The 23,478-nt window shown below is 38.8% G+C and overlaps 6 protein-coding genes across 12 annotated transcripts; 2 read left to right on the top strand and 4 right to left on the bottom strand.

Annotated features, from left to right (window-relative positions):
* Positions 1 to 364: 364 nt before the first annotated feature.
* LOC111435987 (peptidyl-prolyl cis-trans isomerase Pin1-like) lies at positions 365 to 3,393 on the bottom strand. Of its 2 annotated transcripts, XR_002709167.1 has the most exons (3): positions 2,948 to 3,393; positions 506 to 772; positions 365 to 473 (listed from the first exon to the last, which is right to left on the bottom strand). XR_002709167.1 is itself a non-coding variant. In XM_023073635.1 (2 exons), the coding sequence occupies exons 1-2, from the start codon at positions 3,189 to 3,191 to the stop codon at positions 648 to 650; spliced, it is 369 nt and encodes a 122-aa protein (XP_022929403.1). In that variant the 5' UTR covers positions 3,192 to 3,393; the 3' UTR covers positions 365 to 647. The 2 variants fall into 2 exon arrangements, 1 of the variants encoding a protein (XP_022929403.1); XM_023073635.1 differs by having other exon boundaries at positions 365 to 772.
* A 172-nt stretch (positions 3,394 to 3,565) lies between these two features.
* Positions 3,566 to 6,017, top strand: LOC111435986 (ultraviolet-B receptor UVR8). Its single transcript, XM_023073634.1, has 4 exons — positions 3,566 to 3,998; positions 4,545 to 4,761; positions 4,892 to 5,204; positions 5,289 to 6,017. The coding sequence occupies exons 1-4, from the start codon at positions 3,682 to 3,684 to the stop codon at positions 5,771 to 5,773; spliced, it is 1,332 nt and encodes a 443-aa protein (XP_022929402.1). The 5' UTR covers positions 3,566 to 3,681; the 3' UTR covers positions 5,774 to 6,017.
* Positions 6,009 to 8,466, bottom strand: LOC111435985 (laccase-11-like). The gene is made up of 6 exons (XM_023073633.1): positions 8,315 to 8,466; positions 8,048 to 8,199; positions 7,674 to 7,918; positions 7,456 to 7,584; positions 6,444 to 7,367; positions 6,009 to 6,363 (listed from the first exon to the last, which is right to left on the bottom strand). Exons 1-6 carry the CDS (start codon positions 8,429 to 8,431, stop codon positions 6,233 to 6,235), a joined length of 1,698 nt encoding a protein of 565 aa, XP_022929401.1. The 5' UTR covers positions 8,432 to 8,466; the 3' UTR covers positions 6,009 to 6,232.
* A 1,586-nt stretch (positions 8,467 to 10,052) lies between these two features.
* LOC111436023 (tubby-like F-box protein 5) lies at positions 10,053 to 13,181 on the top strand. 2 transcript variants are annotated; one of them, XM_023073678.1, is made up of 5 exons: positions 10,053 to 10,470; positions 11,023 to 11,406; positions 11,493 to 11,580; positions 12,011 to 12,140; positions 12,220 to 13,181. In XM_023073678.1, exons 2-5 carry the CDS (start codon positions 11,047 to 11,049, stop codon positions 12,881 to 12,883), a joined length of 1,242 nt encoding a protein of 413 aa, XP_022929446.1. In that variant the 5' UTR covers positions 10,053 to 10,470; positions 11,023 to 11,046; the 3' UTR covers positions 12,884 to 13,181. The 2 variants fall into 2 exon arrangements, with proteins under 2 accessions (XP_022929446.1, XP_022929447.1); XM_023073679.1 differs by having other exon boundaries at positions 10,985 to 11,406.
* Positions 13,182 to 14,317: 1,136 nt separating this feature from the next.
* Positions 14,318 to 16,502, bottom strand: LOC111435853 (small nuclear ribonucleoprotein Sm D2-like). The gene is made up of 6 exons (XM_023073409.1): positions 16,354 to 16,502; positions 15,963 to 16,011; positions 15,827 to 15,845; positions 15,084 to 15,161; positions 14,878 to 14,982; positions 14,318 to 14,790 (listed from the first exon to the last, which is right to left on the bottom strand). The coding sequence occupies exons 2-6, from the start codon at positions 15,965 to 15,967 to the stop codon at positions 14,674 to 14,676; spliced, it is 324 nt and encodes a 107-aa protein (XP_022929177.1). The 5' UTR covers positions 15,968 to 16,011; positions 16,354 to 16,502; the 3' UTR covers positions 14,318 to 14,673.
* An 810-nt stretch (positions 16,503 to 17,312) lies between these two features.
* On the bottom strand, positions 17,313 to 22,196 carry LOC111435989 (U-box domain-containing protein 5). Of its 5 annotated transcripts, none has more exons than XM_023073639.1 (7): positions 22,050 to 22,195; positions 21,355 to 21,748; positions 21,035 to 21,109; positions 20,703 to 20,888; positions 20,357 to 20,464; positions 18,560 to 19,683; positions 17,313 to 18,366 (listed from the first exon to the last, which is right to left on the bottom strand). In XM_023073639.1, the coding sequence occupies exons 3-7, from the start codon at positions 21,089 to 21,091 to the stop codon at positions 17,610 to 17,612; spliced, it is 2,232 nt and encodes a 743-aa protein (XP_022929407.1). In that variant the 5' UTR covers positions 21,092 to 21,109; positions 21,355 to 21,748; positions 22,050 to 22,195; the 3' UTR covers positions 17,313 to 17,609. The 5 variants fall into 5 exon arrangements, with proteins under 5 accessions (XP_022929407.1, XP_022929409.1, XP_022929410.1 ...); XM_023073641.1 differs by having other exon boundaries at positions 21,695 to 21,748; positions 22,050 to 22,068; XM_023073642.1 differs by lacking the exon at positions 21,355 to 21,748 and having other exon boundaries at positions 22,050 to 22,196.
* Positions 22,197 to 23,478: the final 1,282 nt, after the last annotated feature.

Below are 23,478 nucleotides of genomic sequence, written 5' to 3'. Positions count from 1 at the left end.
TTTAACGAGCGAAAAAATATAGGTTGATTTATTTAGGTTTTTTATATCACTATTTTTTTATCAGAAGGTCAAGCCCCTATTTCAATAGACTTGGTGCATTATGTTTTTAAATGTTGCTTCGACGTTAGTTTACTATGTTTACATTTGACGAACCAATTTGCATTCTTGCGTAACTCGATTTCGTTGACTTTATTGGTTTTGATTATGCCGATTACAAGTTGAGTAAATTATCTTTTTTGGTCCTTTGAGTTCTGTTCATTTAGTTTTTAGGTCTCAAAATTTTACCGACAAGTTACCAAACCAAAAATATACCTATGTATTTTCTAGTACAACATACGTAAAGTTTTGATCAAAAGTTTCGATCAAATTGAACAGATAAATCATAAATAATAATATTGATCAAAAAGTCAGATGTTCGACTTTCTACTTTATGGGTGCAAACAATTCAAACCATATCGGCGTGAGCGTTAATGTTGTCGCATTTAAAAAGGCAATAATTCAATGGCATAAATCATGGAACTGCAGAAAAATCTTAGGTCACTGAAACAGAGTAGCTATAGCCAAACCCTACTTGAACACTTCGACTTGCCCAAAGGCCAAATGGATTAAATGCTTCATCAGTAGAGCATGGAAATTCATGAGAGAAGTTAAGCAATCCGCTTGATTATGTGAACTCCACTGTCAGTATCCACAATGTCGCTTACCTCTCCAACCTTGAGGGCAAATGTTGCTTCTTCAAAAGGCTTCTGCATCTGGCCACGCCCGAAAGGACCTGCAATAACATTATTGTGTTGGCTCATTCAGATGCTGTGTATTTCATGCTAATCCACGCACAAACAATTGCTAGTATAAAATGTCAGCTAATAACGAATAGAACATCCCAGCATATCCTTCTGATCCTAGAAATTGTCTAAAAAACTGCTATTGAACTACCAAATTGTAACCATCCAGACCCACTACTAGCAGATATTGTCCTCTTTGGGCTTTCCCTTTCGAGCTTCCTCTCAAGGATAGAAGAAGGTTTCCACACCCTTATAAATGGTGTTTTGTTCTCCTCCCCAACTAATGTGGGACATCACAAACTACCCCCCCTTCGGGGTCCAGCGTCCTCGCTGGCACTCGTTCCTTTATCTAATCGATGTGGGACCGCCACCAAATCCATCCCATTCGGGGCCCAGTGTCCTTACTGGCACACCGCCTCGTGTCTACCCCACTTCGGGGAATAGCCTCCTCGTTGGCACATAGTCCGATGTCTGGCTCTGATACCATTTGTAACGACCCATGCCCACCGTTAGTAGATATTGTCCTCTTTGGGCTCTCCCTTTCGGGCTTCTCCTCGAGGCTTTAAAACGCGTCTGCTAGGAGAAGGTTTCCACACCCATATAATTAGTGTTTTGTTCTCCTCTCCAACCAATATGGGACATCACACAAACACAATTACTCTTTACTCTTTGGGAGAGTATCAACTGGGCTTGCAAGATGAGTACATAACTACAAATTTCTAGCAGACAAAACCAAGGGTGGAGCGGAAAAGGAGGGGGAGGCAGTAGTCCCCCTCAATGCTCATCTTATATTGTAAAAGTTAACAAAAGATTTTAAAGTTTTCTCCTTAATCTGTTCTAACTGAAAGATTATAAATATGAAGGGGGAAAAAAAAAGGAGGTAAAAGACTATGGCTCCGGTAAAACTAACTTGAAATATACAGTTCAGAGGGGGAAAATAGACTACAAGATTAAATAGAACCAATTATACAGTTCAGATGATGTACCAGTTTATGGTGGAATGCTAGTAACGGGTAAAAGTATTAGCCGGGGCCAAAAGTTTATTCACACCAGCAGGCAGAAATTTTCTAGATAGGGGCACTTTCATAGTGTTGATGTTACTGCGTTTTACCAAATATAAGAAGAGCTCTAGATGGATTCCCAATTGAATAGATGGTGAAACAAATTGACATGCCATCAGAAAATCCTGTTTAGCTCTAAGCTAAAATCAAGCACTAAGTAATCCTTCCATAGGCTTTTAAGTAAAATGGTCAACACAACTAATTATATCCATCGTAGTAGCATCAACGGTTGAGGATTGTTGGGAGGTTGAGAGGAAGTCCCACATTGGCTAATTAAGGAGATGATCATGGATTTATAAGTAAGTAATACATCTCCATTGGTATGAGGCCTTTTGGGAAAACTTAAAACAAAGTTACGAGAGCTTAGGCTCAAAGTGGACAATATCATACCATTGTGGAGGTCCGTAATTCCTAATATCGTATCGGAGTCATGCCCTTAACTTAGTCATGCTAATCGAATCCTCAAGTGTCGAACAAAGAAGTTGCTAGCCTCGAAGGTGTAGTCAAAAGTGACTCAAGTATCGAACAAAGGGTGTACTTTGTTCGAGGGCTTCAGAGAAAGGTGTCAATCTTGATTTAAAGGTACATTGTTCGAGGGCTCCATAGGCCTCAGAGGAGGCTCTAAGGTGTACTTTGTTCGAGGGGAGGATCATTGGGAGGGAGTCCCACGTTGGCTAATTAAGGGGACAATCATGGGTTTATAAGTAATGAATAAATCTCCATTGGTATGAGCCATTTTAGGAAAACCAAAAGCAAAGCTACGAGAGCTTATGCTCAAAGTGGACAATATCGTACCATTGTGAAGGTCCGTAATTCATAACACAATCAACTTCGTCCAAGAATCTAAGGTAACCAAATCTTTCACAATCTTGTGATAAGTGTTAAGAGCCTTAACAATGCAGGATCATAATAGGATTTTCAGAACGCAAGTAGAAGTTCAACTTAGAGACATGTACAACCAAAACGAGATGAATTCCAACCCTAATACAAATACGTAATATAATCGACACATATCTCCAATAAAATCCAAGCAAGATACAGACATCCAGGCACAAATAGAAATGACAAATAAAAAAGAACAAGAAAGGAGGTTAGTTAGCGCACCTAGATCGCCGCCACGCTTGGCAGAGCTGCAGTCAGAAATGCGAGAGGCAACATCCTCAAACTTAGACTTGCCGGAAATGATGTCTTCTCGAATGACAGTAAGCTGAGAGACGGCGCTTTCGCGAGTAGTGTTCTTGATAATTCTGCCTTCCGGATCCTTCCACGAAGCAGGACGTCGCGAACCTTGGTGCTTTATGAGTATGTGCGATGCCCTAACCTGACCGACAGCCGCCGAAGAGGACATCTTGTTCTTCTTACTGCTGCTACGCTTTTCCTTCGCAGTTCGATCCGCAGAGGAGATCGATGAAGCCGATTTCTTCCGTTTGCGATCGGAATCTATCTTGGCAGCCTGTGATACCAACGGTGGCGCCGCCCTCGCTTTTTCTTTCACTTGGATTGGTGGAGATAGTGGCGAGAACTCGACAATGGTAGGCACGAGAGAATGGGAACTGGAGATACTTTTCCACTTCGTTTCCGTACTGCTATCAATCCAATCTCCACCGTCCGTTTCTGTGCTTCTGAAATATCAACGGTTGCAGATTTTTTAAATCTATTACTAATATTAAGATTATTTTTTAATTTTAAAAAATGTAGAAAAGTATTAATTAATGAATCTAGACGAAGGTACTAACAATTACCGCATGGCAATACATAGCAACCAAGCATCGGTGTCGATCACCGCATGATGGAGTTGAATTCGAACAAACATGGTTGAGAATTGATCGTGGAGAAAAATGATTCGTGGAATTCGAATTCTGGCGGGGGAACAGAGAAGGGCACTCTCAATCATCCCCTTCGGAAGAAGATGCCTGAGTAGCAGGGCGGTTATGAGCTTCGGGGATGGTAGCCATGGTGCAATCGGCTTGCCCACTTCGCTCACTGGCATTGGTGGCGCCGCTTACGAGCCTACCACCGTCCCGGTGCTTCCTCCCGACGTTACCAGTGTAGCCGCAGGGCACTATCATTCTCTCGCAATCGATTCGCAAGGCTGTCTCTGGGCTTGGGGCAGAGATCAGGAAGCGCAGCTTGGCCGGGGCTTTGCTTCCCCTAGGTAGCTTTATGTCTCCCTCTCTCAACTGCGATTAGAATTCTTACAGAATCTGTGTTGGTTTTCTTATAGCTGTTCAAAAATGCGATCGCTATTTTAAGTTGTTTTCTTTTGTTCAATGTTGAAAAGTTCTATCTGATATTGGAAGGTATAGCCCAAGAAATGCTTCTTAGTTGTTCAATAATGCTGAGCTCTTTAGTCGTATTAGAGTACTTGTTGAGGATTATTGGGAGTGAATTCTACGCGGGCTAATTTCCATTGGGTTTATAAGTAAAGGAATACATCTTCATTGGTATGAGACCTTTTGGGGAAGCCAAACAAAGCCATGAGAGCTTATGCTCAAAATAGACAATATCGTACTATTGTGGAGATCCATGATTCCTAATAGTACTTTGTTCGATTGTTTGATTAATAGTTACTATCTCATATGTTGACTTGAGCATCAGAAACAACAACATTTCTCATTTTTTTTTTATGTTAAACTTTTCGTTACGAGCCATTTTAGATTTTAAAATTGTGTTCATGATTTCCTTGCATCGTTTTTGACAGAGATTCTTGGAATGTACCTAATAGAGTGATAGGGCTGGACCTAGTGAACGTTCGTTCGGCATCTGCATCAGGCGTTGTCTCTGCTGCTCTTGGGGATGATGGAAGTCTGTGGATTTGGGGAAGGTCTAAGCGCGGACAGCTTGGTCTTGGAAAAGATGTCACAGAGGCTGTCATACCGTCCAGAGTTCAAGCAGTTGAAGGTGAAAGGATAGTTAAGGTTGGCTTGCTGGCATTCTTATTCAAATTCCTAAATTATAGCAAAAATAAGTAGTAAGTAGCAGTAGTAGTAATAATTGCACAAGCTCTTTAAATTTTTAACAAGAAAAGAACTTCCATATTCTTGGTAGGTCTCTTTTGGTTGGGGACATGCGCTTGCATTAAGTGAGGATGGAAAATTATTCGGGTGGGGTTATTATGCTGATGGCAGGTTGGGAAATATTGGAAAAACTCTGAAGATGTCTCCTTTGGATTCAAGTTCATATAGATCTACAAATGGCCAAGAACAACCAAACATTCAGCTTGCTGAAAGGTTGGTTTTGGAATCAATGGAGGACGAGAAAAATATGCCAATAATATGGGAACCTCATTTGGTGGAAGACCTTACTGGAATTGAAGTGGTAGACATTGCATGTGGACTTGATCATTCCTTGGTCCTTTGCCGTAAGTAACAATGGAGCTAATCACTTTCATATTACTACCCAAACATCTGTTTATATTTGTTTGATGCCAATATCAAATTCTCAGGTGATGGCACCCTCTTAAGCTGTGGAAGCAACGTATATGGGCAATTGGGAAGAGTTAGACAAGATTTGGGGTTGTTACCGGTTGATTCAAGTTTCCATGTAAAATCTGTAGCAGCAGGGCTCGGTCATTCTCTGGCCTTATACCAAGATACTTCAAATAAAGAGATAAGTGATGTGACAAGTATCATCTCATGGGGATGGAATCAGACGTCTCAACTTGGAAGAGAAGGACCAAACAACATCCCGTTGGCGATTGAAGGATTAGCAGGGGAAATACCTATATCAGTGTCGGGAGGTCGTGCACATTCAATTGCTCTTAGCTCTAGGGGAGAAGTATGGGTTTGGGGATGTGGAAGGGACGGTAGACTTGGGTTGGGGAGTTCCAGTGATGAATCTGAGCCAGTTTTTCTGGATAGCCTCGAGAATTGCAACGTCATGCAAGCTGTGTCTGGCTTTGACCATAATCTAGTACTGGTTGTTGACTGATGTGGTTCAAATCTAGTCTTGCTGGCTATAGTTTGTTCCTTCGAATGTAGTGACTATGAATCCTTCTTGCATCCAAGGGTACTAGAAGAAGCATTTCGTTGGTACCTATAAGTTTATTGGGCTTTTTGTGCTGATTGAGTTAGACTCTAGTTTACCCCATCTTAATAGTCAAATTAATGTTTGCCATAAAACTTGGGCATGGAATTTCTAAAAGTAAGCCTTTATTTGATCAAGCTTTTTGTAATTTGGTTTCCTGTTCCTCAAACGCATCATTGATTTGGATTTATGAATGAATACACTTGATAAAGAATGAAAGCAATATGCAATGTTTTGGCATCTTATTATAAGTTTAAGTCGCAAAGAAATTTCCTGCAATTTGAGCAGGACTCTAACGAACACTGTGTTTTCCACGCACATCTTTTTCTTCTCTTGTTTCTTCCTTTTTTCCAGGTACAAAGGCTAGCATGGTGGAAGATCCTTTGGGGGCGGAAGAATGGATTGATCTTTTCCAGGTCCGTCTTCAACAACAAATGCTGTTTTCAGACCCCATCCTGTATGGACCTCGAGATGGCAGTGCATGAACCAGACTCCTGTAAGTTCATCAAAATGATATGAGCTATATATATATTTAGCTAGAAGTTATTGTTCATTTTTTAAAGTCAATACTCACCTGGGTTGTCGGCTCTAAATCGGATGGCGGTCCATCCTCCAGTGGGAACTCCAACTGTGTTTCTCTCAATTGGATCGACCAAGTTGTACTTAGCTGGATCTTTGGCTGGATCGAAGTTTCCGATCCCGGTTCCAACGACAAAAAAGTTGTAGCCATGGAGATGGAATGGATGAGACTCGACAGTAAGAAGATTGGTGTCCTGGAGTACCAGCTCGACTGTAGAATTGAATGCAATTTTGCCAAGCCTTGTGCCCACTGCGGTTCTCAGATTAGCAGTCAGTGGTGCTCCAGTATAGTTGAATGGAGTCGGAGGTCTGTCTGGGAAATCAGCTCTAAATACTCCACTGATATTGAAGTAATGAGATTGAAGAAGACCAATTTGGGGCATCACAAAAGAGATGTTGTTTAATGAAGCAACTAATTGGGTTCCATTTATGCAAGTGGGGCAGGCGTTTTGGCCCAAACCGATCGTGTAGAAAAGCTTTCGATCAACTTTGAGTGGAACATTAGCAGGATATTGAGGTGAGTTCAAGCTTTTGATCTTTTTGTTGTAGCTCAAAGCAAATGACGAGTCATTTGAGGCCGGCAATTGAGGAAGGACTGGGAGAATTGTGTTAGGGATTCCTTTATATTGGAGAATACCGGTGGCTGTTTTGTTGTCCACAGGAATTGGAACGTCCATGAACGACCTGGAAGCCATGAAGTATCTATTTGGTGGTTGGTTGGCTTGCACCAAGACATTTGTGGTCTGTCCTGGTGCAATTAGTATAGCTTGTGTAGTGAAGGGTTTCGTGTAAACTGCATCAACCTCCACAACCGTCATGTTGTGACCAGCAATCGCAAAGAAAAGCTCGTCGTTGAGGGCAGCATTGATTATTCTCAAGAGATACGTCTTTCCTGCTTCAACCTCCATCGCAAAAGTATCTGAAAATGAACCACAAACAAAAACCGAATCAGTATCAGTGCTCCGTTCACTGTAACTTGGTTGTTAGAGACTCAATAGCTTTCTTACGTTTCTCTGAACAAGGGAAGAGTGGCCCTGGCTTGCCATTGATTGTGTGAGCATCGGACATATTTGGTGGCACGCCCATGCTGGATCCTTGGTTGACAATGGCCTCAACATCATTATTCCACCATTCTCCTGCACCAGAGGTATCAATTCCATCTTTATTTTTCATTTTCTTGCAATGATCCAAACGCTATAATTTTAAGTAAACTTTCTCATCTAACCCAGAAGAATTTCAAATTCTCTGTTTGGCTGAGGAAATGGATAAGGTGTTCCTTGCTTGGGCAATATGACAATTGCACCATAAACAGTTGCCCTTAGCCAAAGAATATGTGCATGCCACCATAATGTGCCTCTTTGTCCTGTGACGTTAAAATCATAGGTATAGCTGCTTCCTCTTTGAATAGGACATTGTGTAATATAAGCAGGTCCATCCGCCCACCCGTTTCGATACTGCTTCAACCCATGCCTGCAACATATGCAGGAGACTGAGATAAGAAGCCCAAGTAATGAAATTTTCACTCGTGTTATGCAAAAGTCATTTCTCATTATTACCAGTGAATTGACATGTTATGCAAAAGTCATTTCTCATTATTACCAGTGAATTGACATGTTATATTGAGCATGGTTTGTAACATTAACAAGAACTCGATCTCCTTCTTGTACATATATCGTCGGCCCTGGAAACCTTCCGTTTATGGTGACAATCGGCTTCGCATGGCATAACCTACTGATATTCTGCACTTGAACCTGACAAACAAAATCTCAAAAGAAAGGTAAGCTAAACAGTAGAACTGAATCAAGATTCAAAATCCTTGTATCCATATGCTACATCTACAGCTATTGAATGAATATACTAACTCACATCAAACTGATATCTCTTTATAGCAGCCTCTACAGAAAACGAGATCAATCCAAAACAACAGGCAACGAAGACAAACGTTAGACGACGAACAAAGCAAACCAAGCTAGCCATTGTCATTTGGCAATGGTTCTCTCTTCCAGAGGTAATGCAAGTATGAATGATGAATGAATGATTTAAAATGTGAAGAATGTTAAGTATTTATACCATTTAGAAAGCTGCGCTGATAAGAAGGTTTGTTTGTGAGAATAAGTTGGTAGGAATGGTGCAAGCGGCTCCATAGCCAAAGCTTGCAAGCAAGATACTGATAGAGACTTGCCTTGCCTTGCTTTTGACTAGCTTAGAGGCTGAGATTTCCAAACCAAATAGAAGTGTTAGAATATTAGTGACCCTACCTTAGTTATGCACAAACAGGCTATAGTAAAAGGTTGATTAATCATAGGGATTGGAAGGTGTAGGGCCCAGTGTTAAATGTTTGGACTGAAAGTTAAGGATTGAAAAGAGGAAATTAGTTGGAGAAGAGGAGCATTTACTTTAAAGCTTCTTTTTTCCCTTTTCCCCTGAATTCATGGCTACATTGCTTATAGAGGAGCTCACTTATTTTCCTAACCTTCTTGGTAACCACTGGACCTTTGCTTTTCACCCATTCATTCAGCCCACCTACAATTTTTAACCCCCTTCAAAAAACCATCAACCTTTTTAAAAGCTATTGTTTCTTAAATCATGTTTTATAGAGGGATTTCGATCCTTATGTGGAAGTGGTCCGTGTCGAAAGTACTTTTTGTTACTGGTTTGTTTGGTTGTTCTGATGTCAATAATCGATAAATTTATGATAACTTTTTTGAGAATCTAGTTTTTTTCGGGTGGTTTCTTTGGTTACCAAAGAGTAAACGCTCGAGTTTTTTTTTCTTTTTTAGTTATAAACTTTCTCCAAACAAAACCCCTACCCCTCTCAATTTTTGTATATCATCTTCATCTTCTTTCTCTCATTTTATATATATATATATATATGAACGATCAAGTTTCTTATCTTTTTATTCATCGGATCAACCCAATAATGATAGGCTAGAGGGATAGGCTCATTCGACTAATTAGTGATCTATGACCCTACCTAAGATAGAGATGCCCCTGAAACTAGGGGATTGGTTGATCGGAAAGCTCGGGTAGGAGTAGGACATTCCGTAAAAAAATTTCTTCTCCTATCGCAGGTGGTCCTCTCCTTTCTTTCACTTGGTAAAACGGCTTCGCTCCTCTCCAATCCAAGGAGCCATTGAAAGGTGACTGAAACACTGGAAACAACTACTACAAGTTGATGCCAACGACTCTAACGAGACCCCTTGACCCCACTCCAACCTCTATTCCAAGTCCGCTCACTCTTGTTAAGATCACTTGCTTCATTCTCATTTTCTTCGACACCTTCATCTTTAGAATTCTCCTTACTTCATCAAATGGAGTAAAAGATTCCTTACTGGATGTATTTCCTCTTCGATGCTAACTAGACCTTCTAATCATTTTTATAATGAAATTATTAAAAATTTAGATATATTTTTATAAATAAATATCAATTATTTTCCTCTCAAATTAACTACAAATATAAATATATATATATATTTAAGTTGGGAGAGAATTATTGAAGGTTTGATAATATTTTTTAAATTAGAACGATTACATATATTTTATATAATTTAGCCAATTGAATTTAATATTAAACATGAAAAAGGAAAAAAAAAGAAGAAAAAAGAATTGAAGAAGAAATTGGTTGGATCCGTTCAAAGCTCGAGAAGGGTGTGTGGCATGTCTTCTGATTGAAGCTCTCGCCCTCTGGTGGTGACTAAGCACTCCTTTGCTTCGTTGTGCGAGCCTCACCCTCTTCTTCATCCTCTTCTCCGCTCCTTTTTTCCACTTCCCGATGGCGATGCTTGAGGCTCTTGCTACAACGACGAGCACGGGATCTGGGGTTTTGATGTAGCCGAATTGCTGGTTCTTATTCGAAAGTTTCATGTCTGGTCGTGTTTCTCGACTCGATCCATGCTCTTCTTCTGATCCGAAAGTTTCTGCTTTCCCAACGAGCTCCTGGATCCTTTTTGAGGGGGCATTGTGGACGAGGAGTTCTGAGTTTGAGCTGTTTTGTGTTGTCGATCTGCCTGATCTTTGAACAGGTTGGTTTCTTCTTCGAAATTTTTAGCGGCATTTTCGTATCTGTGAGGGTTTTCTTATGAAGTCGATAATCTATATGTGAGATCACTGAATCAGTAATTTTTCGGGTTTGAAAGATTCTCGGATCCCTGCTGATAATTTGTGACCTAGCCTCGAATTCTTAGTCGACATTTACGAAGATGTCCCGATATTGACTGGAAATTGGAGGAAAATGTTCATTAGAAGGCGATATAGCTTAGTAATTTTTCCTTCGAGGTTGAATCTGCCTTTGTTTTTCTCATATTCTATTACCAAATTAATGATGAAATAGCCGTAGCATATCCTTGGAATCATAATACTCTTTCAATTGGAGTAAGCATCGATGTTGCAAGTTCAGTTCGTTAAGTAAGCGGTATGAATGGCTGCACTAGTTTAGCAGATAGCTGCAACATTGGGTCATGAAAATACACATTTAAGCTTTTTTTCACTTTGGTTTGCTTTGTCATTCAACTTTCTCCATTTATATGTTTGTTTTAGTTAGGGTGGTCGGTGACTGGTTTGATTTTGACATAAAGGGTGCTTGCTTATGCTGGAGAAAGATGTCGTTTAAAAGTTTTGTTAGAGAGCTGCGAGAGATTAAAGATGGAATTGGGAGCATTTCGAAACGAGGAGAAGAAGGGAGTAGGCATTGGCGCAACCGAACAATGTCACACATTGCACCTGATCAAGAAGAACATTCTCCATTGGAGTTAATTCAGCAAGGTCGATGGGCAAATCTACCCCCCGAATTACTTCTAGACATCATCCGGAGAGTGGAAGAGAGTGAAACCTCATGGCCTTCTCGAGCTATAGTCGTTTTTTGTGCTTCAGTTTGTAGGTCTTGGAGGGCCATTACAAAGGAGATTATCAGAACTCCTGAGCAATGTGGAAGGCTCACATTTCCAATCTCATTAAAGCAGGTATTGGGTTTTTATCCCTTTTCCCTTATTCTTAGCTAAATCCTTTCATATTCTGATTCTCTCTGATTTTCGTTTCACAACTTCAGCCTGGCCCTCGGGAGTCTCCATTTCAGTGCTTTATCAGAAGGGATAGAGCAACTTCGACCTACCTCCTGTACTTCGGTTTGGCTCCTTGTAAGTCGTGTTTTTAGTTTTTTCACAGTTTAGTATCGTGTCGTTTGTGAATTTGAAGGAAAAACCGCACGGCTTGTCCAGCAGTTTTAGATATCCAAGGTTATATGTAAAAGATGGCAGGGTATTTGCAATCATCTTGCTTCTAGACATCCATTTTTCACTGTTGACAATTCTATAAATCTTTCTTTATTTCCCTTGGCAATTCCTGTTCTAAGATGAACAGTTCTTGATGGATGATAATGACTAATTAGTTTGAAATCTTTTGGACGATATTTTTGAACCATGTCGCTTATTATTATAGATTCATTAGTTCCTAGAACAAAAGGCATACGTGATAGACCACTTACTCATGCCTTGGTGGAAATAAACTTTTGGAAAGTTATGGAATGTGAATGCTTGCTTTGACTCATGACAAGCATTGAATTGACAGCGGAGGACGAAAAACATAAACTGTTGTTAGCAGCCAAGAGGGTCAGAAGAGCAGCCGGTACTGACTTTATCATATCTTTAGTAGCTGATGATTTTTCTCGAGCAAGTAGTACCTATGTTGGTAAATTAAGGTGAGCTTTAATGGAAATAGACTTTAATTCTTGTCTTTGCATTCTTCTCATGATAATTCACTTCACAAACATTTGTCAGGTCTAATTTCCTGGGTACGAAGTTCTCGATTTATGATAGCCAGCCTCCTTGTGACCCTGCAGCTCAGCAAAGTAGTCGATCAAGCCGTAGATTTCACTCTAAGCAAGTCTCTCCTAGGGTACCTGCATGTAACTACAGTGTAGGTACAGTTTCTTATGAACTTAATGTTCTTCGCACTAGAGGTCCTCGGAGGATGCAGTGCGTCATGCAAACGATTCCAGTTTCTTCAATTCAGGAGGGAGGCACTGCCCCAACACCTACTTCATTCACACACTCTGATGACCACCTTTCTATCGAGTCCGATTCTATGAGAAAGGATTCAGGCAAGGACTTCGGCTCAAAGACCCCATCAGAACCAGCAGTTCAGGGATCAGATGAATCGTTAGTGCTTAAAAACAAGGCACCAAGATGGCACGAGCAGCTGCAGTGCTGGTGCCTAAATTTCAGAGGACGTGTGACGGTGGCATCCGTTAAGAACTTCCAACTCGTTGCAGCTGTTGATGAATCTCACAATGTTTCAGTGGAAGAGCAAGAGAAGGTAATTCTCCAGTTCGGAAAAATTGGAAAAGACATCTTCACCATGGATTACCACTATCCGCTCTCTGCATTCCAAGCCTTTGCAATCTGCTTGAGCAGCTTCGACACGAAGCCAGCCTGCGAATGACATCCTGCCATGAATAGCGGTCATCGTCATCAGAAGAAGGTAAGGATATGGTTGAGCTTGTTGGGAAGAAGAACTACACAAGCAGTGCATTATTGGCAGCTGAGAAGATGACTAATGCTTATTGTCACTGAGTTGTTAATCCGAGGTTTGACTTGTATCCTGTTGCATCCTCTTGGCTCTATCTAATGCGCATACATTATTATAAATCACAGTCTGTTGTATTATCTATGCATGTAGATTTCTTTATGATGAGACACTCTGATCGGAAATGGTTTAACAACATTATTGTTTGGTTGACTGTCTCTTTCAGTACTCTTCTGTTCTGCCCCATCAATCCGTATTCTAAGTGTGTGGGTTTGACTTCTACTTCATGTTGGACTTCAAGTTCAAGTCGGTTCATAACATTCCTCACGTTCGAGCAGTAAAATTCGAACTTCCGATCTTTCTTAAGTTAGGTTCATTTTGAGTTTCTTAGGAACATATACAGCATATGTTTTTTTGGGAAAAAAGAATACAACCATAGATACTAAAAATGTCTCCAAGTAAAGCCACGAGAGTTTATGTTTAAAGTCGATAATATCGTACCATTGTGGAGAGTCATGATTCCTAACATGGTATCAAAGTCATACCCTAAAACTCAAATATTGAACACGAAGAATTGTGAGCCTCGAAGGTGTAGTCAAAAGTGACTAAAGTGTCGAATCCTTTGTTTGAAGGCTCCAGAGAAAGGGGTTGAGCCTTGATTAAGGGGGAAGCTATTCAAGAACTCCATAAGCATCAGGGGAGGCGAGGCTTATAGTGTACTTTGTTCGAGCAGAGAATTGTTGGGAGTGAGTTCTACATTGACCAATTTAGGGAATAGTCATGAGTTTAAGTAAAAGAATACATCTTCATTGGTATGAGGCCTATTGAAAAAGTCCAAAGCCATACCATTGTGAGACGCGTAATTCCTTTGAATTATATGAATATGAATTATATTTTGAAACTCTGACGTTTAACCAAACAGCAATGAATAATAGATATTTTATTTGGGATAAATATCAATTTATTCAATTTTGAGTTAGTATCAATTAAAATTAAACTAATAATTGTATCGGAAACTTTCATACTAAACATTTACATTTAGATCAAAATATCATTAAGACCCAGAAGCTTTCAAGTCTTTATTGTTAATATGTATCAAGACTTCCCCAAGCACTTCATAAACCAATAGCAAAATATGGAAAGAACCTAAGAGAACGAAATATCTAATAGACGCACTGTCCATTATAGCATAAATTGAATCAAGTGTATGTGTACACATGCATAAGCATGTGATACACGGAGACAATATTGACATGTATGTCTAAATTTAATTCCTTGGTGTGTACACATGAACATAGTTAACAAGGAAAAAGCACGAGGAACAATACATGATCTACCAAGCCCAAAAGATCTCATAATTCTGATGATAATATCAACTGTGATCAAAACAAACGATGTCCCAAGTTGCAAAGACAAAACTCCATAAAATACACACGTTAAAAACAGATATAGCATTTCTACTAAGTAATCTCTGATACCTAAACAGATACATTTTCTTGAGTTACAGTATTTGGCAAATGGTTCGCAGAAAAAGAGAGATTAAAATGAAGTACAAACTGATATAGATAGCTCAAAACTTGGAAGAAGATCAGGCTATCAAATGAAAGTTTGATGTTCATCACAGGGAGGAAGACAATAAGATTGGCAGGCATATGGAGTCAACTCAAGAAGTCAAACTGAACGTATTACGAGATGGCCAACTATTCTTACTTGGGATTCCTAAGAACAATAATGACAGAGTCTCCTCTCAGGAACATCTTACTGATGAATCTATCCTTGTTAACAGGTTGAGCCTTTTTCTTGCCCTTCCCAGTTTTCGGTACCTGGTCGTAGTAATAATACATAAGATAAGTGACTCTTGAGTATATACAAAGCAAGATAAAGAGTAAGCAAACATCAGTAAAACAAACCTCAGTCCACATCTCTCTAACATTTTCCAGAACCATATTACAATGCCGGTCAAAGGCCCGTACACGTCCCAAGAGCTTCTTATTGTTGCGACAATTAATAAGAACCTGCCGAAAAGGTCCAACACATATAAAGATAGTTTTTAACTGAAAAGTTCTGCCTGTGAATTACAAGGCGCAACTGTTAAACATGCACAAACAAAGCATACCTGAGTGTTATTTTTAACACTCATCATGAGAACTGAAAGTGGACCGGTGTTGAACTCCTCTTCCTCATTTTTGCTAGTCTGCAGAGGATTCAAAGTAAGTACACTATAAGGGTGTTTGTAGAAACACTTCAGTAAAGTTGGAAGTAAAAATATAAATAGAATACAATGAAGAAGTCCAAAGATTTTGCAATAAAACCCCAAAGGAACACACTGGGGAAGGGGGGCTGGAAAGATTTAAAAAAAAAAAATCCTAGTAAAAGAAAACGTTGAGATACCACTAGATATGATAAAAAGGAAACAGAACCGACATAGTTACTGAAAAAAATTAAAATAAATAAGCTTTATGGAATTGTCATAGTTATCATTTTTTTATTAGAAATGTAACCTTTAGGATAACAGAATGCAAAAGAGTAAGAAATTGGTGAACAATCATCAAATAGATAGGGAAAAAAATCACAATAATCAACCATAAAAACGAAGGGGAAAGAGAATACAGAATTGAACCAAAGTTTTACTTCAACAGGTATAAAACTAGCCTTAAAAAGTCATATTGCTTCTTGCCAACCATAGCACCAAGAAGATAGCAGAAATTTCATATTTTAAAGAAACAAATAGATTTTATAGTGATGCAAGAGTAAGAGATTCATTCACACTTGTGCGTAAGACATAGACTGAATCAATTTGGCAACATGTATTGGATGAAAGTACTGAAACTGAAAGCATAAATGACTAAAGAAACTTACATCTTCCTCCATTGGTCGGCTGCAATTGAAGACAAAAGGTGGGGAGGACATGAAAGCCATTAGTATGTAAGAATTTACAAGTAGCAGATTAAGAAATGCGCATAAAAAAATATACAAAAACCTAAAAACATAATACCTCATTTTGTAACTAGAGGTAGATCTTCTGCAATGTCCTTGGCGTGAGGCTGAAAATACATTAAAGATACGACCATAAGCACATAAAAAGCATAACAGTAATCACAACCGCACCAGCATAATCACATAAAACAAGATGTGCCTAAAATTGCCCTAAAAAACATCATGCTCCAAAGAAACTACAGTGTCGGCTAAATTAATCAAGAAAACACATAACGAGAATGTTAACTCTTCAATCAAGGTCCCGAGTGAGTTCAGTGCATAATATTTCAGTTCGATACAATATCTTAAGAACACAATAATGGAGAAACTGCACGAAAAAATCATCAGAAAGGAGGAAATAACGAAACTAAGAGAAGAGGCCGACAGAGAGAGAGAGAGAGAGAGCTTACCGGAAGCGGAGAAGGAGACCGACGGAGAAGGCGAGGGCGAGGTAGGCGGCGAAGTGGCGAAGAACAACGAAGACGATCGAAGGAGAAGATGAGCAGAAGAAATGTGTGCGCCGATGTCGAAATAGTATTCATTTTTACTTTAAACAAACAAAAAATGAAAAAACCCTAAACGCAGGGGTTTTTGCGTTTTGAATTATAAAACTTAAATTTTTCCAACTTAATTTTTAATATATATTAAAATTAATTAGTAAATCTTAATTATATTATTATTTATTCGATTCTTATAAATAATTTTTAATATATATTAAAATTGATTAATAAATGTTAATTAAATGTTTAGAAATAAATAAATAAATGTTTTATAAACTAACTTTTTATTTTTATTAAAAATAAAATTTTGAATAAATTACCTCAATTACTCGCGTATTATACGATTAATAACTATTTAACATTTTTATTTTTTGTTTTAAAAAATTAGGCAAAAAACAATATCAAAAAAACAAAAAGTTAAATAATTTGTAACCGCGCTAAAACATCCGCTTAGGCCTGTTACGTATCGTGATTTGTAACTACTAAGATATCTGCTTAGGCCTGTTACGTATCAACATTAATCTCACCGTTTTAAAACACGTGAACTAAGGAGAAGTTTCCACATCATTATAAGAAATGTTTAGTTCTCTTCTAACCGATGTGAGATCTCACGATCCACTTCCCTTGGGAGGCTAGTGTCCTCGCTGGCACACTGTCCAATGACTAGCTCTATATCATTTGTAACAGTTGCAGATATTGTTCGCTTTGGCCTGTTAAGTATCACTGGTCTGTTGAGTAGAATTGTCACACCCTTATAAAAAAAAATGATTCGCTTTCCTCTCAAACCGACGTGAGATCTCACGTGATTATCAAACAAGATCTAATAAACTTTACCCGCACTTCAATCCGACTAAAACGAAGATGTAATCTACGCAAAGAGAGGCTAACATACAAGACAAAAGAGACCAACAAAAGGCCTCTTAGCCTTCTGAAACTTATTTACAATACAACACACTAAGAGTTCAAAGCCAAGGGGTTTCATCAGTAGGTTTCAATACACTGCCAAATGAATAATAAGCTAAAAGCTACTTAATATCTGAACTCTTCCCTACAGTAAACAAATGTACATACCTGAATTCATTATAGACACTACTTCTTACACTTAAATATGCAGTTTTACACAGCTTTGCCAAGGTCATAAACAAATGCTCAGGGAGAGATGAAACTTACTTCTTCTTTAGAAGACCGCGCTTCGAGAAGATTGATATGTTCATTCCAAGAAATCCAGACTTCTTGCTCGGCTTCCCTTGCTCGGAGTTGCAAGGGGGTTCGTACGAGTATGGAGGTTCAGAAACACAAGGTTCTTGCTGCTCATTATCCTGAAAGTCTCTTAGAAGTCGGAGTAATTCGGTGGCACCCGCTTTTCCTTTTTCACTACCCTTCATAGTTATACTGGAAAGAGGGGGGATAACACCTTCCTCCATTACTAACTCACAATACTCGAATCGCTGCGAGCATAGCGAAAGGAGGATGGTAACGGCATGCTCCTGGTCTTCGAGACTGCCTAGCCAGAGACATTGAGCAATAGAGCTAATGCAGCCATTAGTTTCAACAATAGAGATCCTTGCGTCTTCTGTGTGGCACAAATTTTTCAGAATGAATATACATTTGCCTGAGAGATTCTCATAATTTAGCAAGGGAACTAGTTTTGGGATGCACCCCAGTGAAACGATGTCGGAGCAGATGTCGCTGTTTGAGGATAGATTGTAAAAGGTTTTAATGGCAAATTCTTGCAAGTCTCCGACCTCTGAGTCGAGATACTTAGCTATTGAAGCAAGGACACCAGATGTGACAAAATTAGACCCGCATTTACGGTGGCCAGATAACGCTTCTAAAATGGCAAGAACTTCATAAGTCACAACTGAATTCAATAAACTAGCTAATGTTGTCAGAACCTTCTCAGGTACAATCAGCCTATTAGACCTGCAGTACGGTCAAACGATCAAACACTAGTGTCCGTACGAGATGTGAGAATCAAAGGGAATCAAAGCAGAAAGTAAAGAGAGTAGGTTGTGACTCTCACGTCGAGACAAGCAAAGCAACAACCCAAGTAAGACCGTGACACTAAGCATTATAAAATGTGATTACTAAGATGCTGGAATATTGCAAAAATTACCTGCTTCTTCTCACAAGTGAAAGAAATAGCTCAGCTCCATTTTTCTGAGCCTTGGAATCCTGCTGATCACACGCATCCTTTAAAAATAAGGCAAGGTGATCCACGACGGTTTCAGATAAGGCCGGACCGACGCCTTTTTTGTTAATGACAACTTTCATATCTTTAATAATCTTGCATTTCGATTCCCACGAAAGCTCATTTATGGTAGATGGAAACTCCAAGTCTGCTTCCTCAGCATATGAATCGGATTGAAACCTTTGCAGATCATGATCTTTACTCTGCCCAGCCTTGATAGCCAATTCATTGCCACCATTGAGCCTCAATGAATCTGGATAGTAACTATTATCGAGACCTCCAAGCGACATATTGCTAAAATCGATGGGTAGACGAATATCATTCATCGAACTTCCAAAGCTAGCAATGGAATTCTCCCAAACCTCGGGGCATTCTGGTTCCACAGTTGGATCCGGGATTGTGACTCCAAACTTTATGCACCATTTATCAATTACATTCTTTAGATCAACATTAGGAATCATCGAAAAATCGGTTAGTTTCATTTTGGTATGCGGGCACGTATTATGACCCTCCTCAAACCACTTTTCAATCCACACCTTCTCATATGTCACTCCAGACGCGATCACAACAGGATCATACATCAATCTCATTGATATGGGGCACTTAAATTCCTCAGGGGGAATGGCCCTGTTGAGTATCATATCAGCATGGGAAGCATTATTTCCATGTTTCACATTAACTTCAATTTCCCCATGACCATTACTGTTAGAACTATCAGCTTGGTTTTCCCTGATTTCTTGCAGTATCAACTCCCCATGCTTCTTCAAAATATATAGAAGGTATGTCAAAATCTTCTTTTTCGGGGGATCGCCGTGACCAACATCATCTAATAGTTTTCTGATGGACCGTTTCTCGTATAACATTTCCTTGGGTGATGAAATATTAAGCCTCAAAGCAGCAATTTTAAGAGTTGCGATTTCCGACTTTTCCAATACATCTGGAGGCGAAGCACCTAGCTTCAGCAATTGTCGCAAAGCCTTCCAAGCCTCTTCGTCGGATGAGTCGAGGATAAACTTTGCAACCCTAAGATCATCTGCCATTTGAGAGATCTGCAAACAACAATTTCAGTGTCATTGTACTACCATGTAGAGTGATAGAAAATAGAACCCGGATATATTGCAATATAAAATATAGAAGGAACAACAATATAACTCCGAAACTATTCGAGGTTACTTGGAACCTCCCCTCTTGAAATACCACTCGCTAAGCCACAAAACAATTGCCTAACATCGAGACAACAAGGACACACACCTAGAGGCAAGAAAAACGGTAACAACCCAGGCCCACCGTCAATAGATATTGTCTTCTTTGAACTTTTCCTTTTAGACTTCCCCTCAAGGTTTTTAGAACGCGTCTGCTAGGGAGAGATTTTCACACCCTTATAAAGAATGCTTTGTTCCCCTCTTCAACCAATGTGGGATCTCACAATCCACCCCTTTTGGAGCCCAGCGTCCTCGCTGACACTCGTTCCTCTCTCCAATCGATGTGGGATTTCACAAAAACTCTCATTTTAACTACATATAATTAGCTAAGCAATTCCATTACTTTTGGTATGCTGCAATGAAATAACTACATATAAATATGGCTTACGACACTAGTCGGCGAGCACATTCATGAACCGAGAGAAAATAATTCTGTGAATGATAACAATAGACTATAGGCTTTTATTCACAGAATAGAGTATAAGAACGAAAAGAAATGACGAAAGTGAATTCAACAAACCTTTCGAGCCAATGTCACAGGAACCATGTACTTAATTTTACGCAAACTATGCTCCAACAAAGTCCTCACTCTATGACATCTAGAGATGATTCGATCTCCAGTTAATGCCTGAAAGAAATAAACGCATCATTACCGATAAGTCGCCATGGTCAGTGATAGAAAAATGAACTCAATCTTCAACAAGATCAGCCTTCAAAAGTATTTAGACCAAAATAGAAAGTTAATAGAAGTTTACGTACCAAAAGTAAATTCAGAACTTTGTAATTGATTTAATAGCAACCATCTAATCCTTAAGAAACTCAAAACGTAGGCCATATAAAATCTATGATTCAGAAGATATGCTTACCAGATAAAGCTTACTAGACTCTCGACAATACTGAAGAAGCAGCTCTGCTTTCATCTTTCCATTGTTTAAATTGCACAGCGCCTCTCGACCTTCCGGGCTTCCAGGCCGAGCTGCTTCAATTTCCGGTAATATCTCCGACACCCGGTCAACCAATTTCATTAACTCGGTGCACATTCTACAATGAACCTAAATTGACAAATAGATCAGACTGAGAGACAATTTGATGCTATAATCTAAAGAAAATAATCCAAGTTCCAAGTTTGTCTGATTCATTACACTTCCATGCCTAAGTATCCTCCAAAAGGAAAGGAAATTATAGATTTCAATGATACCTTAAAGGAATGGACATTTGAAGCTGCCTCAACATTTTCAGTACCATCAGTTCCCATTCACAAGAGAGTTGAACTCTAAGAAAATTTAAAACATTAGTTAGTAATCCATTACCAACCCATTAAAGATTCAGCTTCAAACATAGAAATCCATCAATCAATGCATATTGTTCTACCAGAGCCATAGAAGGAAGAACCTTAGACAAATTCAACCGGGAACACCAAGAACTACCCAATTTCAGGAGTTTATTTTGGTCAAGGTTGAGTTTCAAATTATGAACCATAACATAAACAGCTTTTGAGAGAGATAGGGAGAAACTTACTCAAAAATACAAGTGTTAGAACCAAAACGGAAGAATCCCTATTCAGAAAACCACCAGAAGCACTTATGAAACCAAATATCTTTCAAAAACAAGCAAAATCAGTCCTCGAAACCCAAGAATTCCTTCAAAATCACTCAAAATCAAACAGATTTCAAGCTGTTTGGCTTCGCTCTACGCTTCTAGCTTCAAGAGAAAAAGAAGAAAAAGCCCCAAAGCAGAACAGCTTCCATAACCCCAAATTTCACAGAAGCTTCATAAAAATTGCACACAAGCAAACCAATAGAACCAACAGCTCCTCTTCTTCTTCAACCCCTTTAAAGCAGAGTATTAAAAAACAAACCCTCTTCAGCAAGCAGGCGTAAACGCGCCACTCGGGCAGCTTCACAGTGTGGACCTTCCGCTCGAGCAAAAGCAAAAAAGAGCCATCAATGCTAATAAAGTAAGATAAATACATGGAAAACTAAATTAAAAGGCAACTCTCATAATTAAAGATGAACAGCAACCCATTTCCTTGAACAACAGCCATTAAATATCAGGAAACAACCATGAAAAAGGACAATCGGACACAGAGAGAAGTAAAAAAGACAGGATAGTGGTCAAATCGTTGCAGTTAATTACAGAACAAAATTCGACTTCATTCATTGTTCAAACAAACAAAAAAAAAAATTGTGGTTGAAAAATTAGAAAATTCTTACAAACGAAATCTTCAACTCAGTTTCCATTTCTTGCTAGGTCATCCATCAATCGTCATCGATTAATTTTGCAGAGAACATAATCGCTGGATCATAGTCAAGTTCATCAAAATCAACGGCTCCCAATCGACACCACATACAACGGTGTGGTGCGCCATTACAGCGTAAATTATTTCTCGTGACCCTACAAAAATTCTGAGACGGCTAGAGCGAGACTCCATTGAACGCTTCAAGTCAAATTCAAAATAAATAAATAATTAAATTACTTTCATTATTCAATTAAAAGTATACCTTATTGATTCAAAATAAATGTTTTAAAATAATATATGAAAATAAATATAAATAAAATTATATCCCACTATCTATTCATCCCAATTTTATTTTAAAAATATAATATTAAAAAAAAAATTCCGCCGACTCCACACAAATGGGTTGGTAAGACGTTAAAATATCGATTATTCAACGATGTCATTACGGTAAAAAAAAAATCAACCGCAGTAAAAATAAAATTCTATATATTTTAATAAATCAAAATTACCAACCTATTCCCAATAAATTCAAGTTTATTCAATAAAGTCTGATAATTACATAATTCTATGATAGATACTATATATTAATGTCAATATAGATATAAATAGAAAATTATAGTATAGTTTATGCATGATATTTATTGTCACATTACTATAAAAGTCGTACGAAAATTTATTTTATTTTGAATTTAAAAAGTATAGTTTATAATTAGCTAGGTTAGGTCAAATTTGATGCACGTAGACTAACACTCATTTCTACCTCAACGGTTTTTATAAATTATTATTGTATCGAATAAGTCCGTGAGCTTAAAAAATAGCTTATGATAAATCTTTTAAAATTTTATTTTTGTGTACATAATAAACTATGAATTTATTGAATAACATAATGGAAAGTTGAATCTTCAAAGTCGGAAGGTTGCTATCAGTGTAAAATAGCTCTAGCCTCTGTAACGTCCTAGATCCACCGCTAGCCAATATTATCCTCTTTGGAGTTTCACATTCGACTTCCCCTCAAGACTTTAAAACGTGTCTTCTAAGGGAAGGTTTCCACACCCTAATAAATGGTGTTTTGTTCTCCTTTCCAACCAACGTGGAACATCACAATCCAACCCCGCTTCGAGGCCCAGCGTCCTCGTTGGCACTCTTTCCTTCCTCCAATCAATGTGGGACCGCCCCCAAATCCACCCCCTTTAGGCCCCAACGTTCTTACTGACACAGTGGTTCGTGTCTACCCACCTTCGGGGAACAGCGAGAAAGCTGGCACATCGTTCGGGCTTCTCCTAGTAGACACATTTTAAAGCCTTGAGAGGAAGCTAGAAAGGGAAAGCCCAAAGAAGACAATATCTCCTAGCAGTGGATATGGGACGTTACAGCCTCGTTCCCTCCCGATGAAATAGCAACTA

Source organism: Cucurbita moschata, unplaced genomic scaffold, assembly GCF_002738365.1.
Source record: "Cucurbita moschata cultivar Rifu unplaced genomic scaffold, Cmos_1.0 Cmo_Scf00051, whole genome shotgun sequence".
Classification (NCBI taxonomy): Eukaryota; Viridiplantae; Streptophyta; class Magnoliopsida; order Cucurbitales; family Cucurbitaceae; genus Cucurbita; species Cucurbita moschata.
Note: the sequence above shows the minus strand (reverse complement) of the source record. Positions and strands in the feature narration are given on the sequence as shown.

What these genes read in the sequence shown, in the direction of transcription:
- LOC111436023 (XM_023073678.1), top strand. Translation starts at nt 11,047, where the DNA reads ATGTCGTTTAAAAGTTTTGTTAGAGAGCTGCGAGAGATTAAAGATGGA. An exon ending in TTCCAATCTCATTAAAGCAG is followed by an intron (nt 11,407 to 11,492) that starts GTATTGGGTTTT and finishes TCACAACTTCAG; the next exon opens with CCTGGCCCTCGGGAGTCTCC. An exon ending in ACCTATGTTGGTAAATTAAG is followed by an intron (nt 12,141 to 12,219) that starts GTGAGCTTTAAT and finishes AACATTTGTCAG; the next exon opens with GTCTAATTTCCTGGGTACGA.
- LOC111435987 (XM_023073635.1), bottom strand. Translation starts at nt 3,191, where the DNA reads ATGTCCTCTTCGGCGGCTGTCGGTCAGGTTAGGGCATCGCACATACTC. An exon ending in CAAGCGTGGCGGCGATCTAG is followed by an intron (nt 773 to 2,947) that starts GTGCGCTAACTA and finishes ATGTTATTGCAG; the next exon opens with GTCCTTTCGGGCGTGGCCAG.
- LOC111435989 (XM_023073642.1), bottom strand. Translation starts at nt 21,091, where the DNA reads ATGGGAACTGATGGTACTGAAAATGTTGAGGCAGCTTCAAATGTCCAT. An exon ending in CAAATGTCCATTCCTTTAAG is followed by an intron (nt 20,889 to 21,034) that starts GTATCATTGAAA and finishes TTGTCAATTTAG; the next exon opens with GTTCATTGTAGAATGTGCAC. An exon ending in TCACTTGTGAGAAGAAGCAG is followed by an intron (nt 18,367 to 18,559) that starts GTAATTTTTGCA and finishes ACCGTACTGCAG; the next exon opens with GTCTAATAGGCTGATTGTAC.
- LOC111435986 (XM_023073634.1), top strand. Translation starts at nt 3,682, where the DNA reads ATGATTCGTGGAATTCGAATTCTGGCGGGGGAACAGAGAAGGGCACTC. An exon ending in AAGGTGAAAGGATAGTTAAG is followed by an intron (nt 4,762 to 4,891) that starts GTTGGCTTGCTG and finishes TATTCTTGGTAG; the next exon opens with GTCTCTTTTGGTTGGGGACA. An exon ending in TCATTCCTTGGTCCTTTGCC is followed by an intron (nt 5,205 to 5,288) that starts GTAAGTAACAAT and finishes TCAAATTCTCAG; the next exon opens with GTGATGGCACCCTCTTAAGC.
- LOC111435985 (XM_023073633.1), bottom strand. Translation starts at nt 8,431, where the DNA reads ATGACAATGGCTAGCTTGGTTTGCTTTGTTCGTCGTCTAACGTTTGTC. An exon ending in TAAAGAGATATCAGTTTGAT is followed by an intron (nt 8,200 to 8,314) that starts GTGAGTTAGTAT and finishes TTTGTTTGTCAG; the next exon opens with GTTCAAGTGCAGAATATCAG. An exon ending in ATTTAGAGCCGACAACCCAG is followed by an intron (nt 6,364 to 6,443) that starts GTGAGTATTGAC and finishes ATGAACTTACAG; the next exon opens with GAGTCTGGTTCATGCACTGC.
- LOC111435853 (XM_023073409.1), bottom strand. An exon ending in GTGTTAAAAATAACACTCAG is followed by an intron (nt 14,983 to 15,083) that starts GTATGCTTTGTT and finishes CCTTTTCGGCAG; the next exon opens with GTTCTTATTAATTGTCGCAA. An exon ending in TTAGAGAGATGTGGACTGAG is followed by an intron (nt 14,791 to 14,877) that starts GTTTGTTTTACT and finishes TACTACGACCAG; the next exon opens with GTACCGAAAACTGGGAAGGG.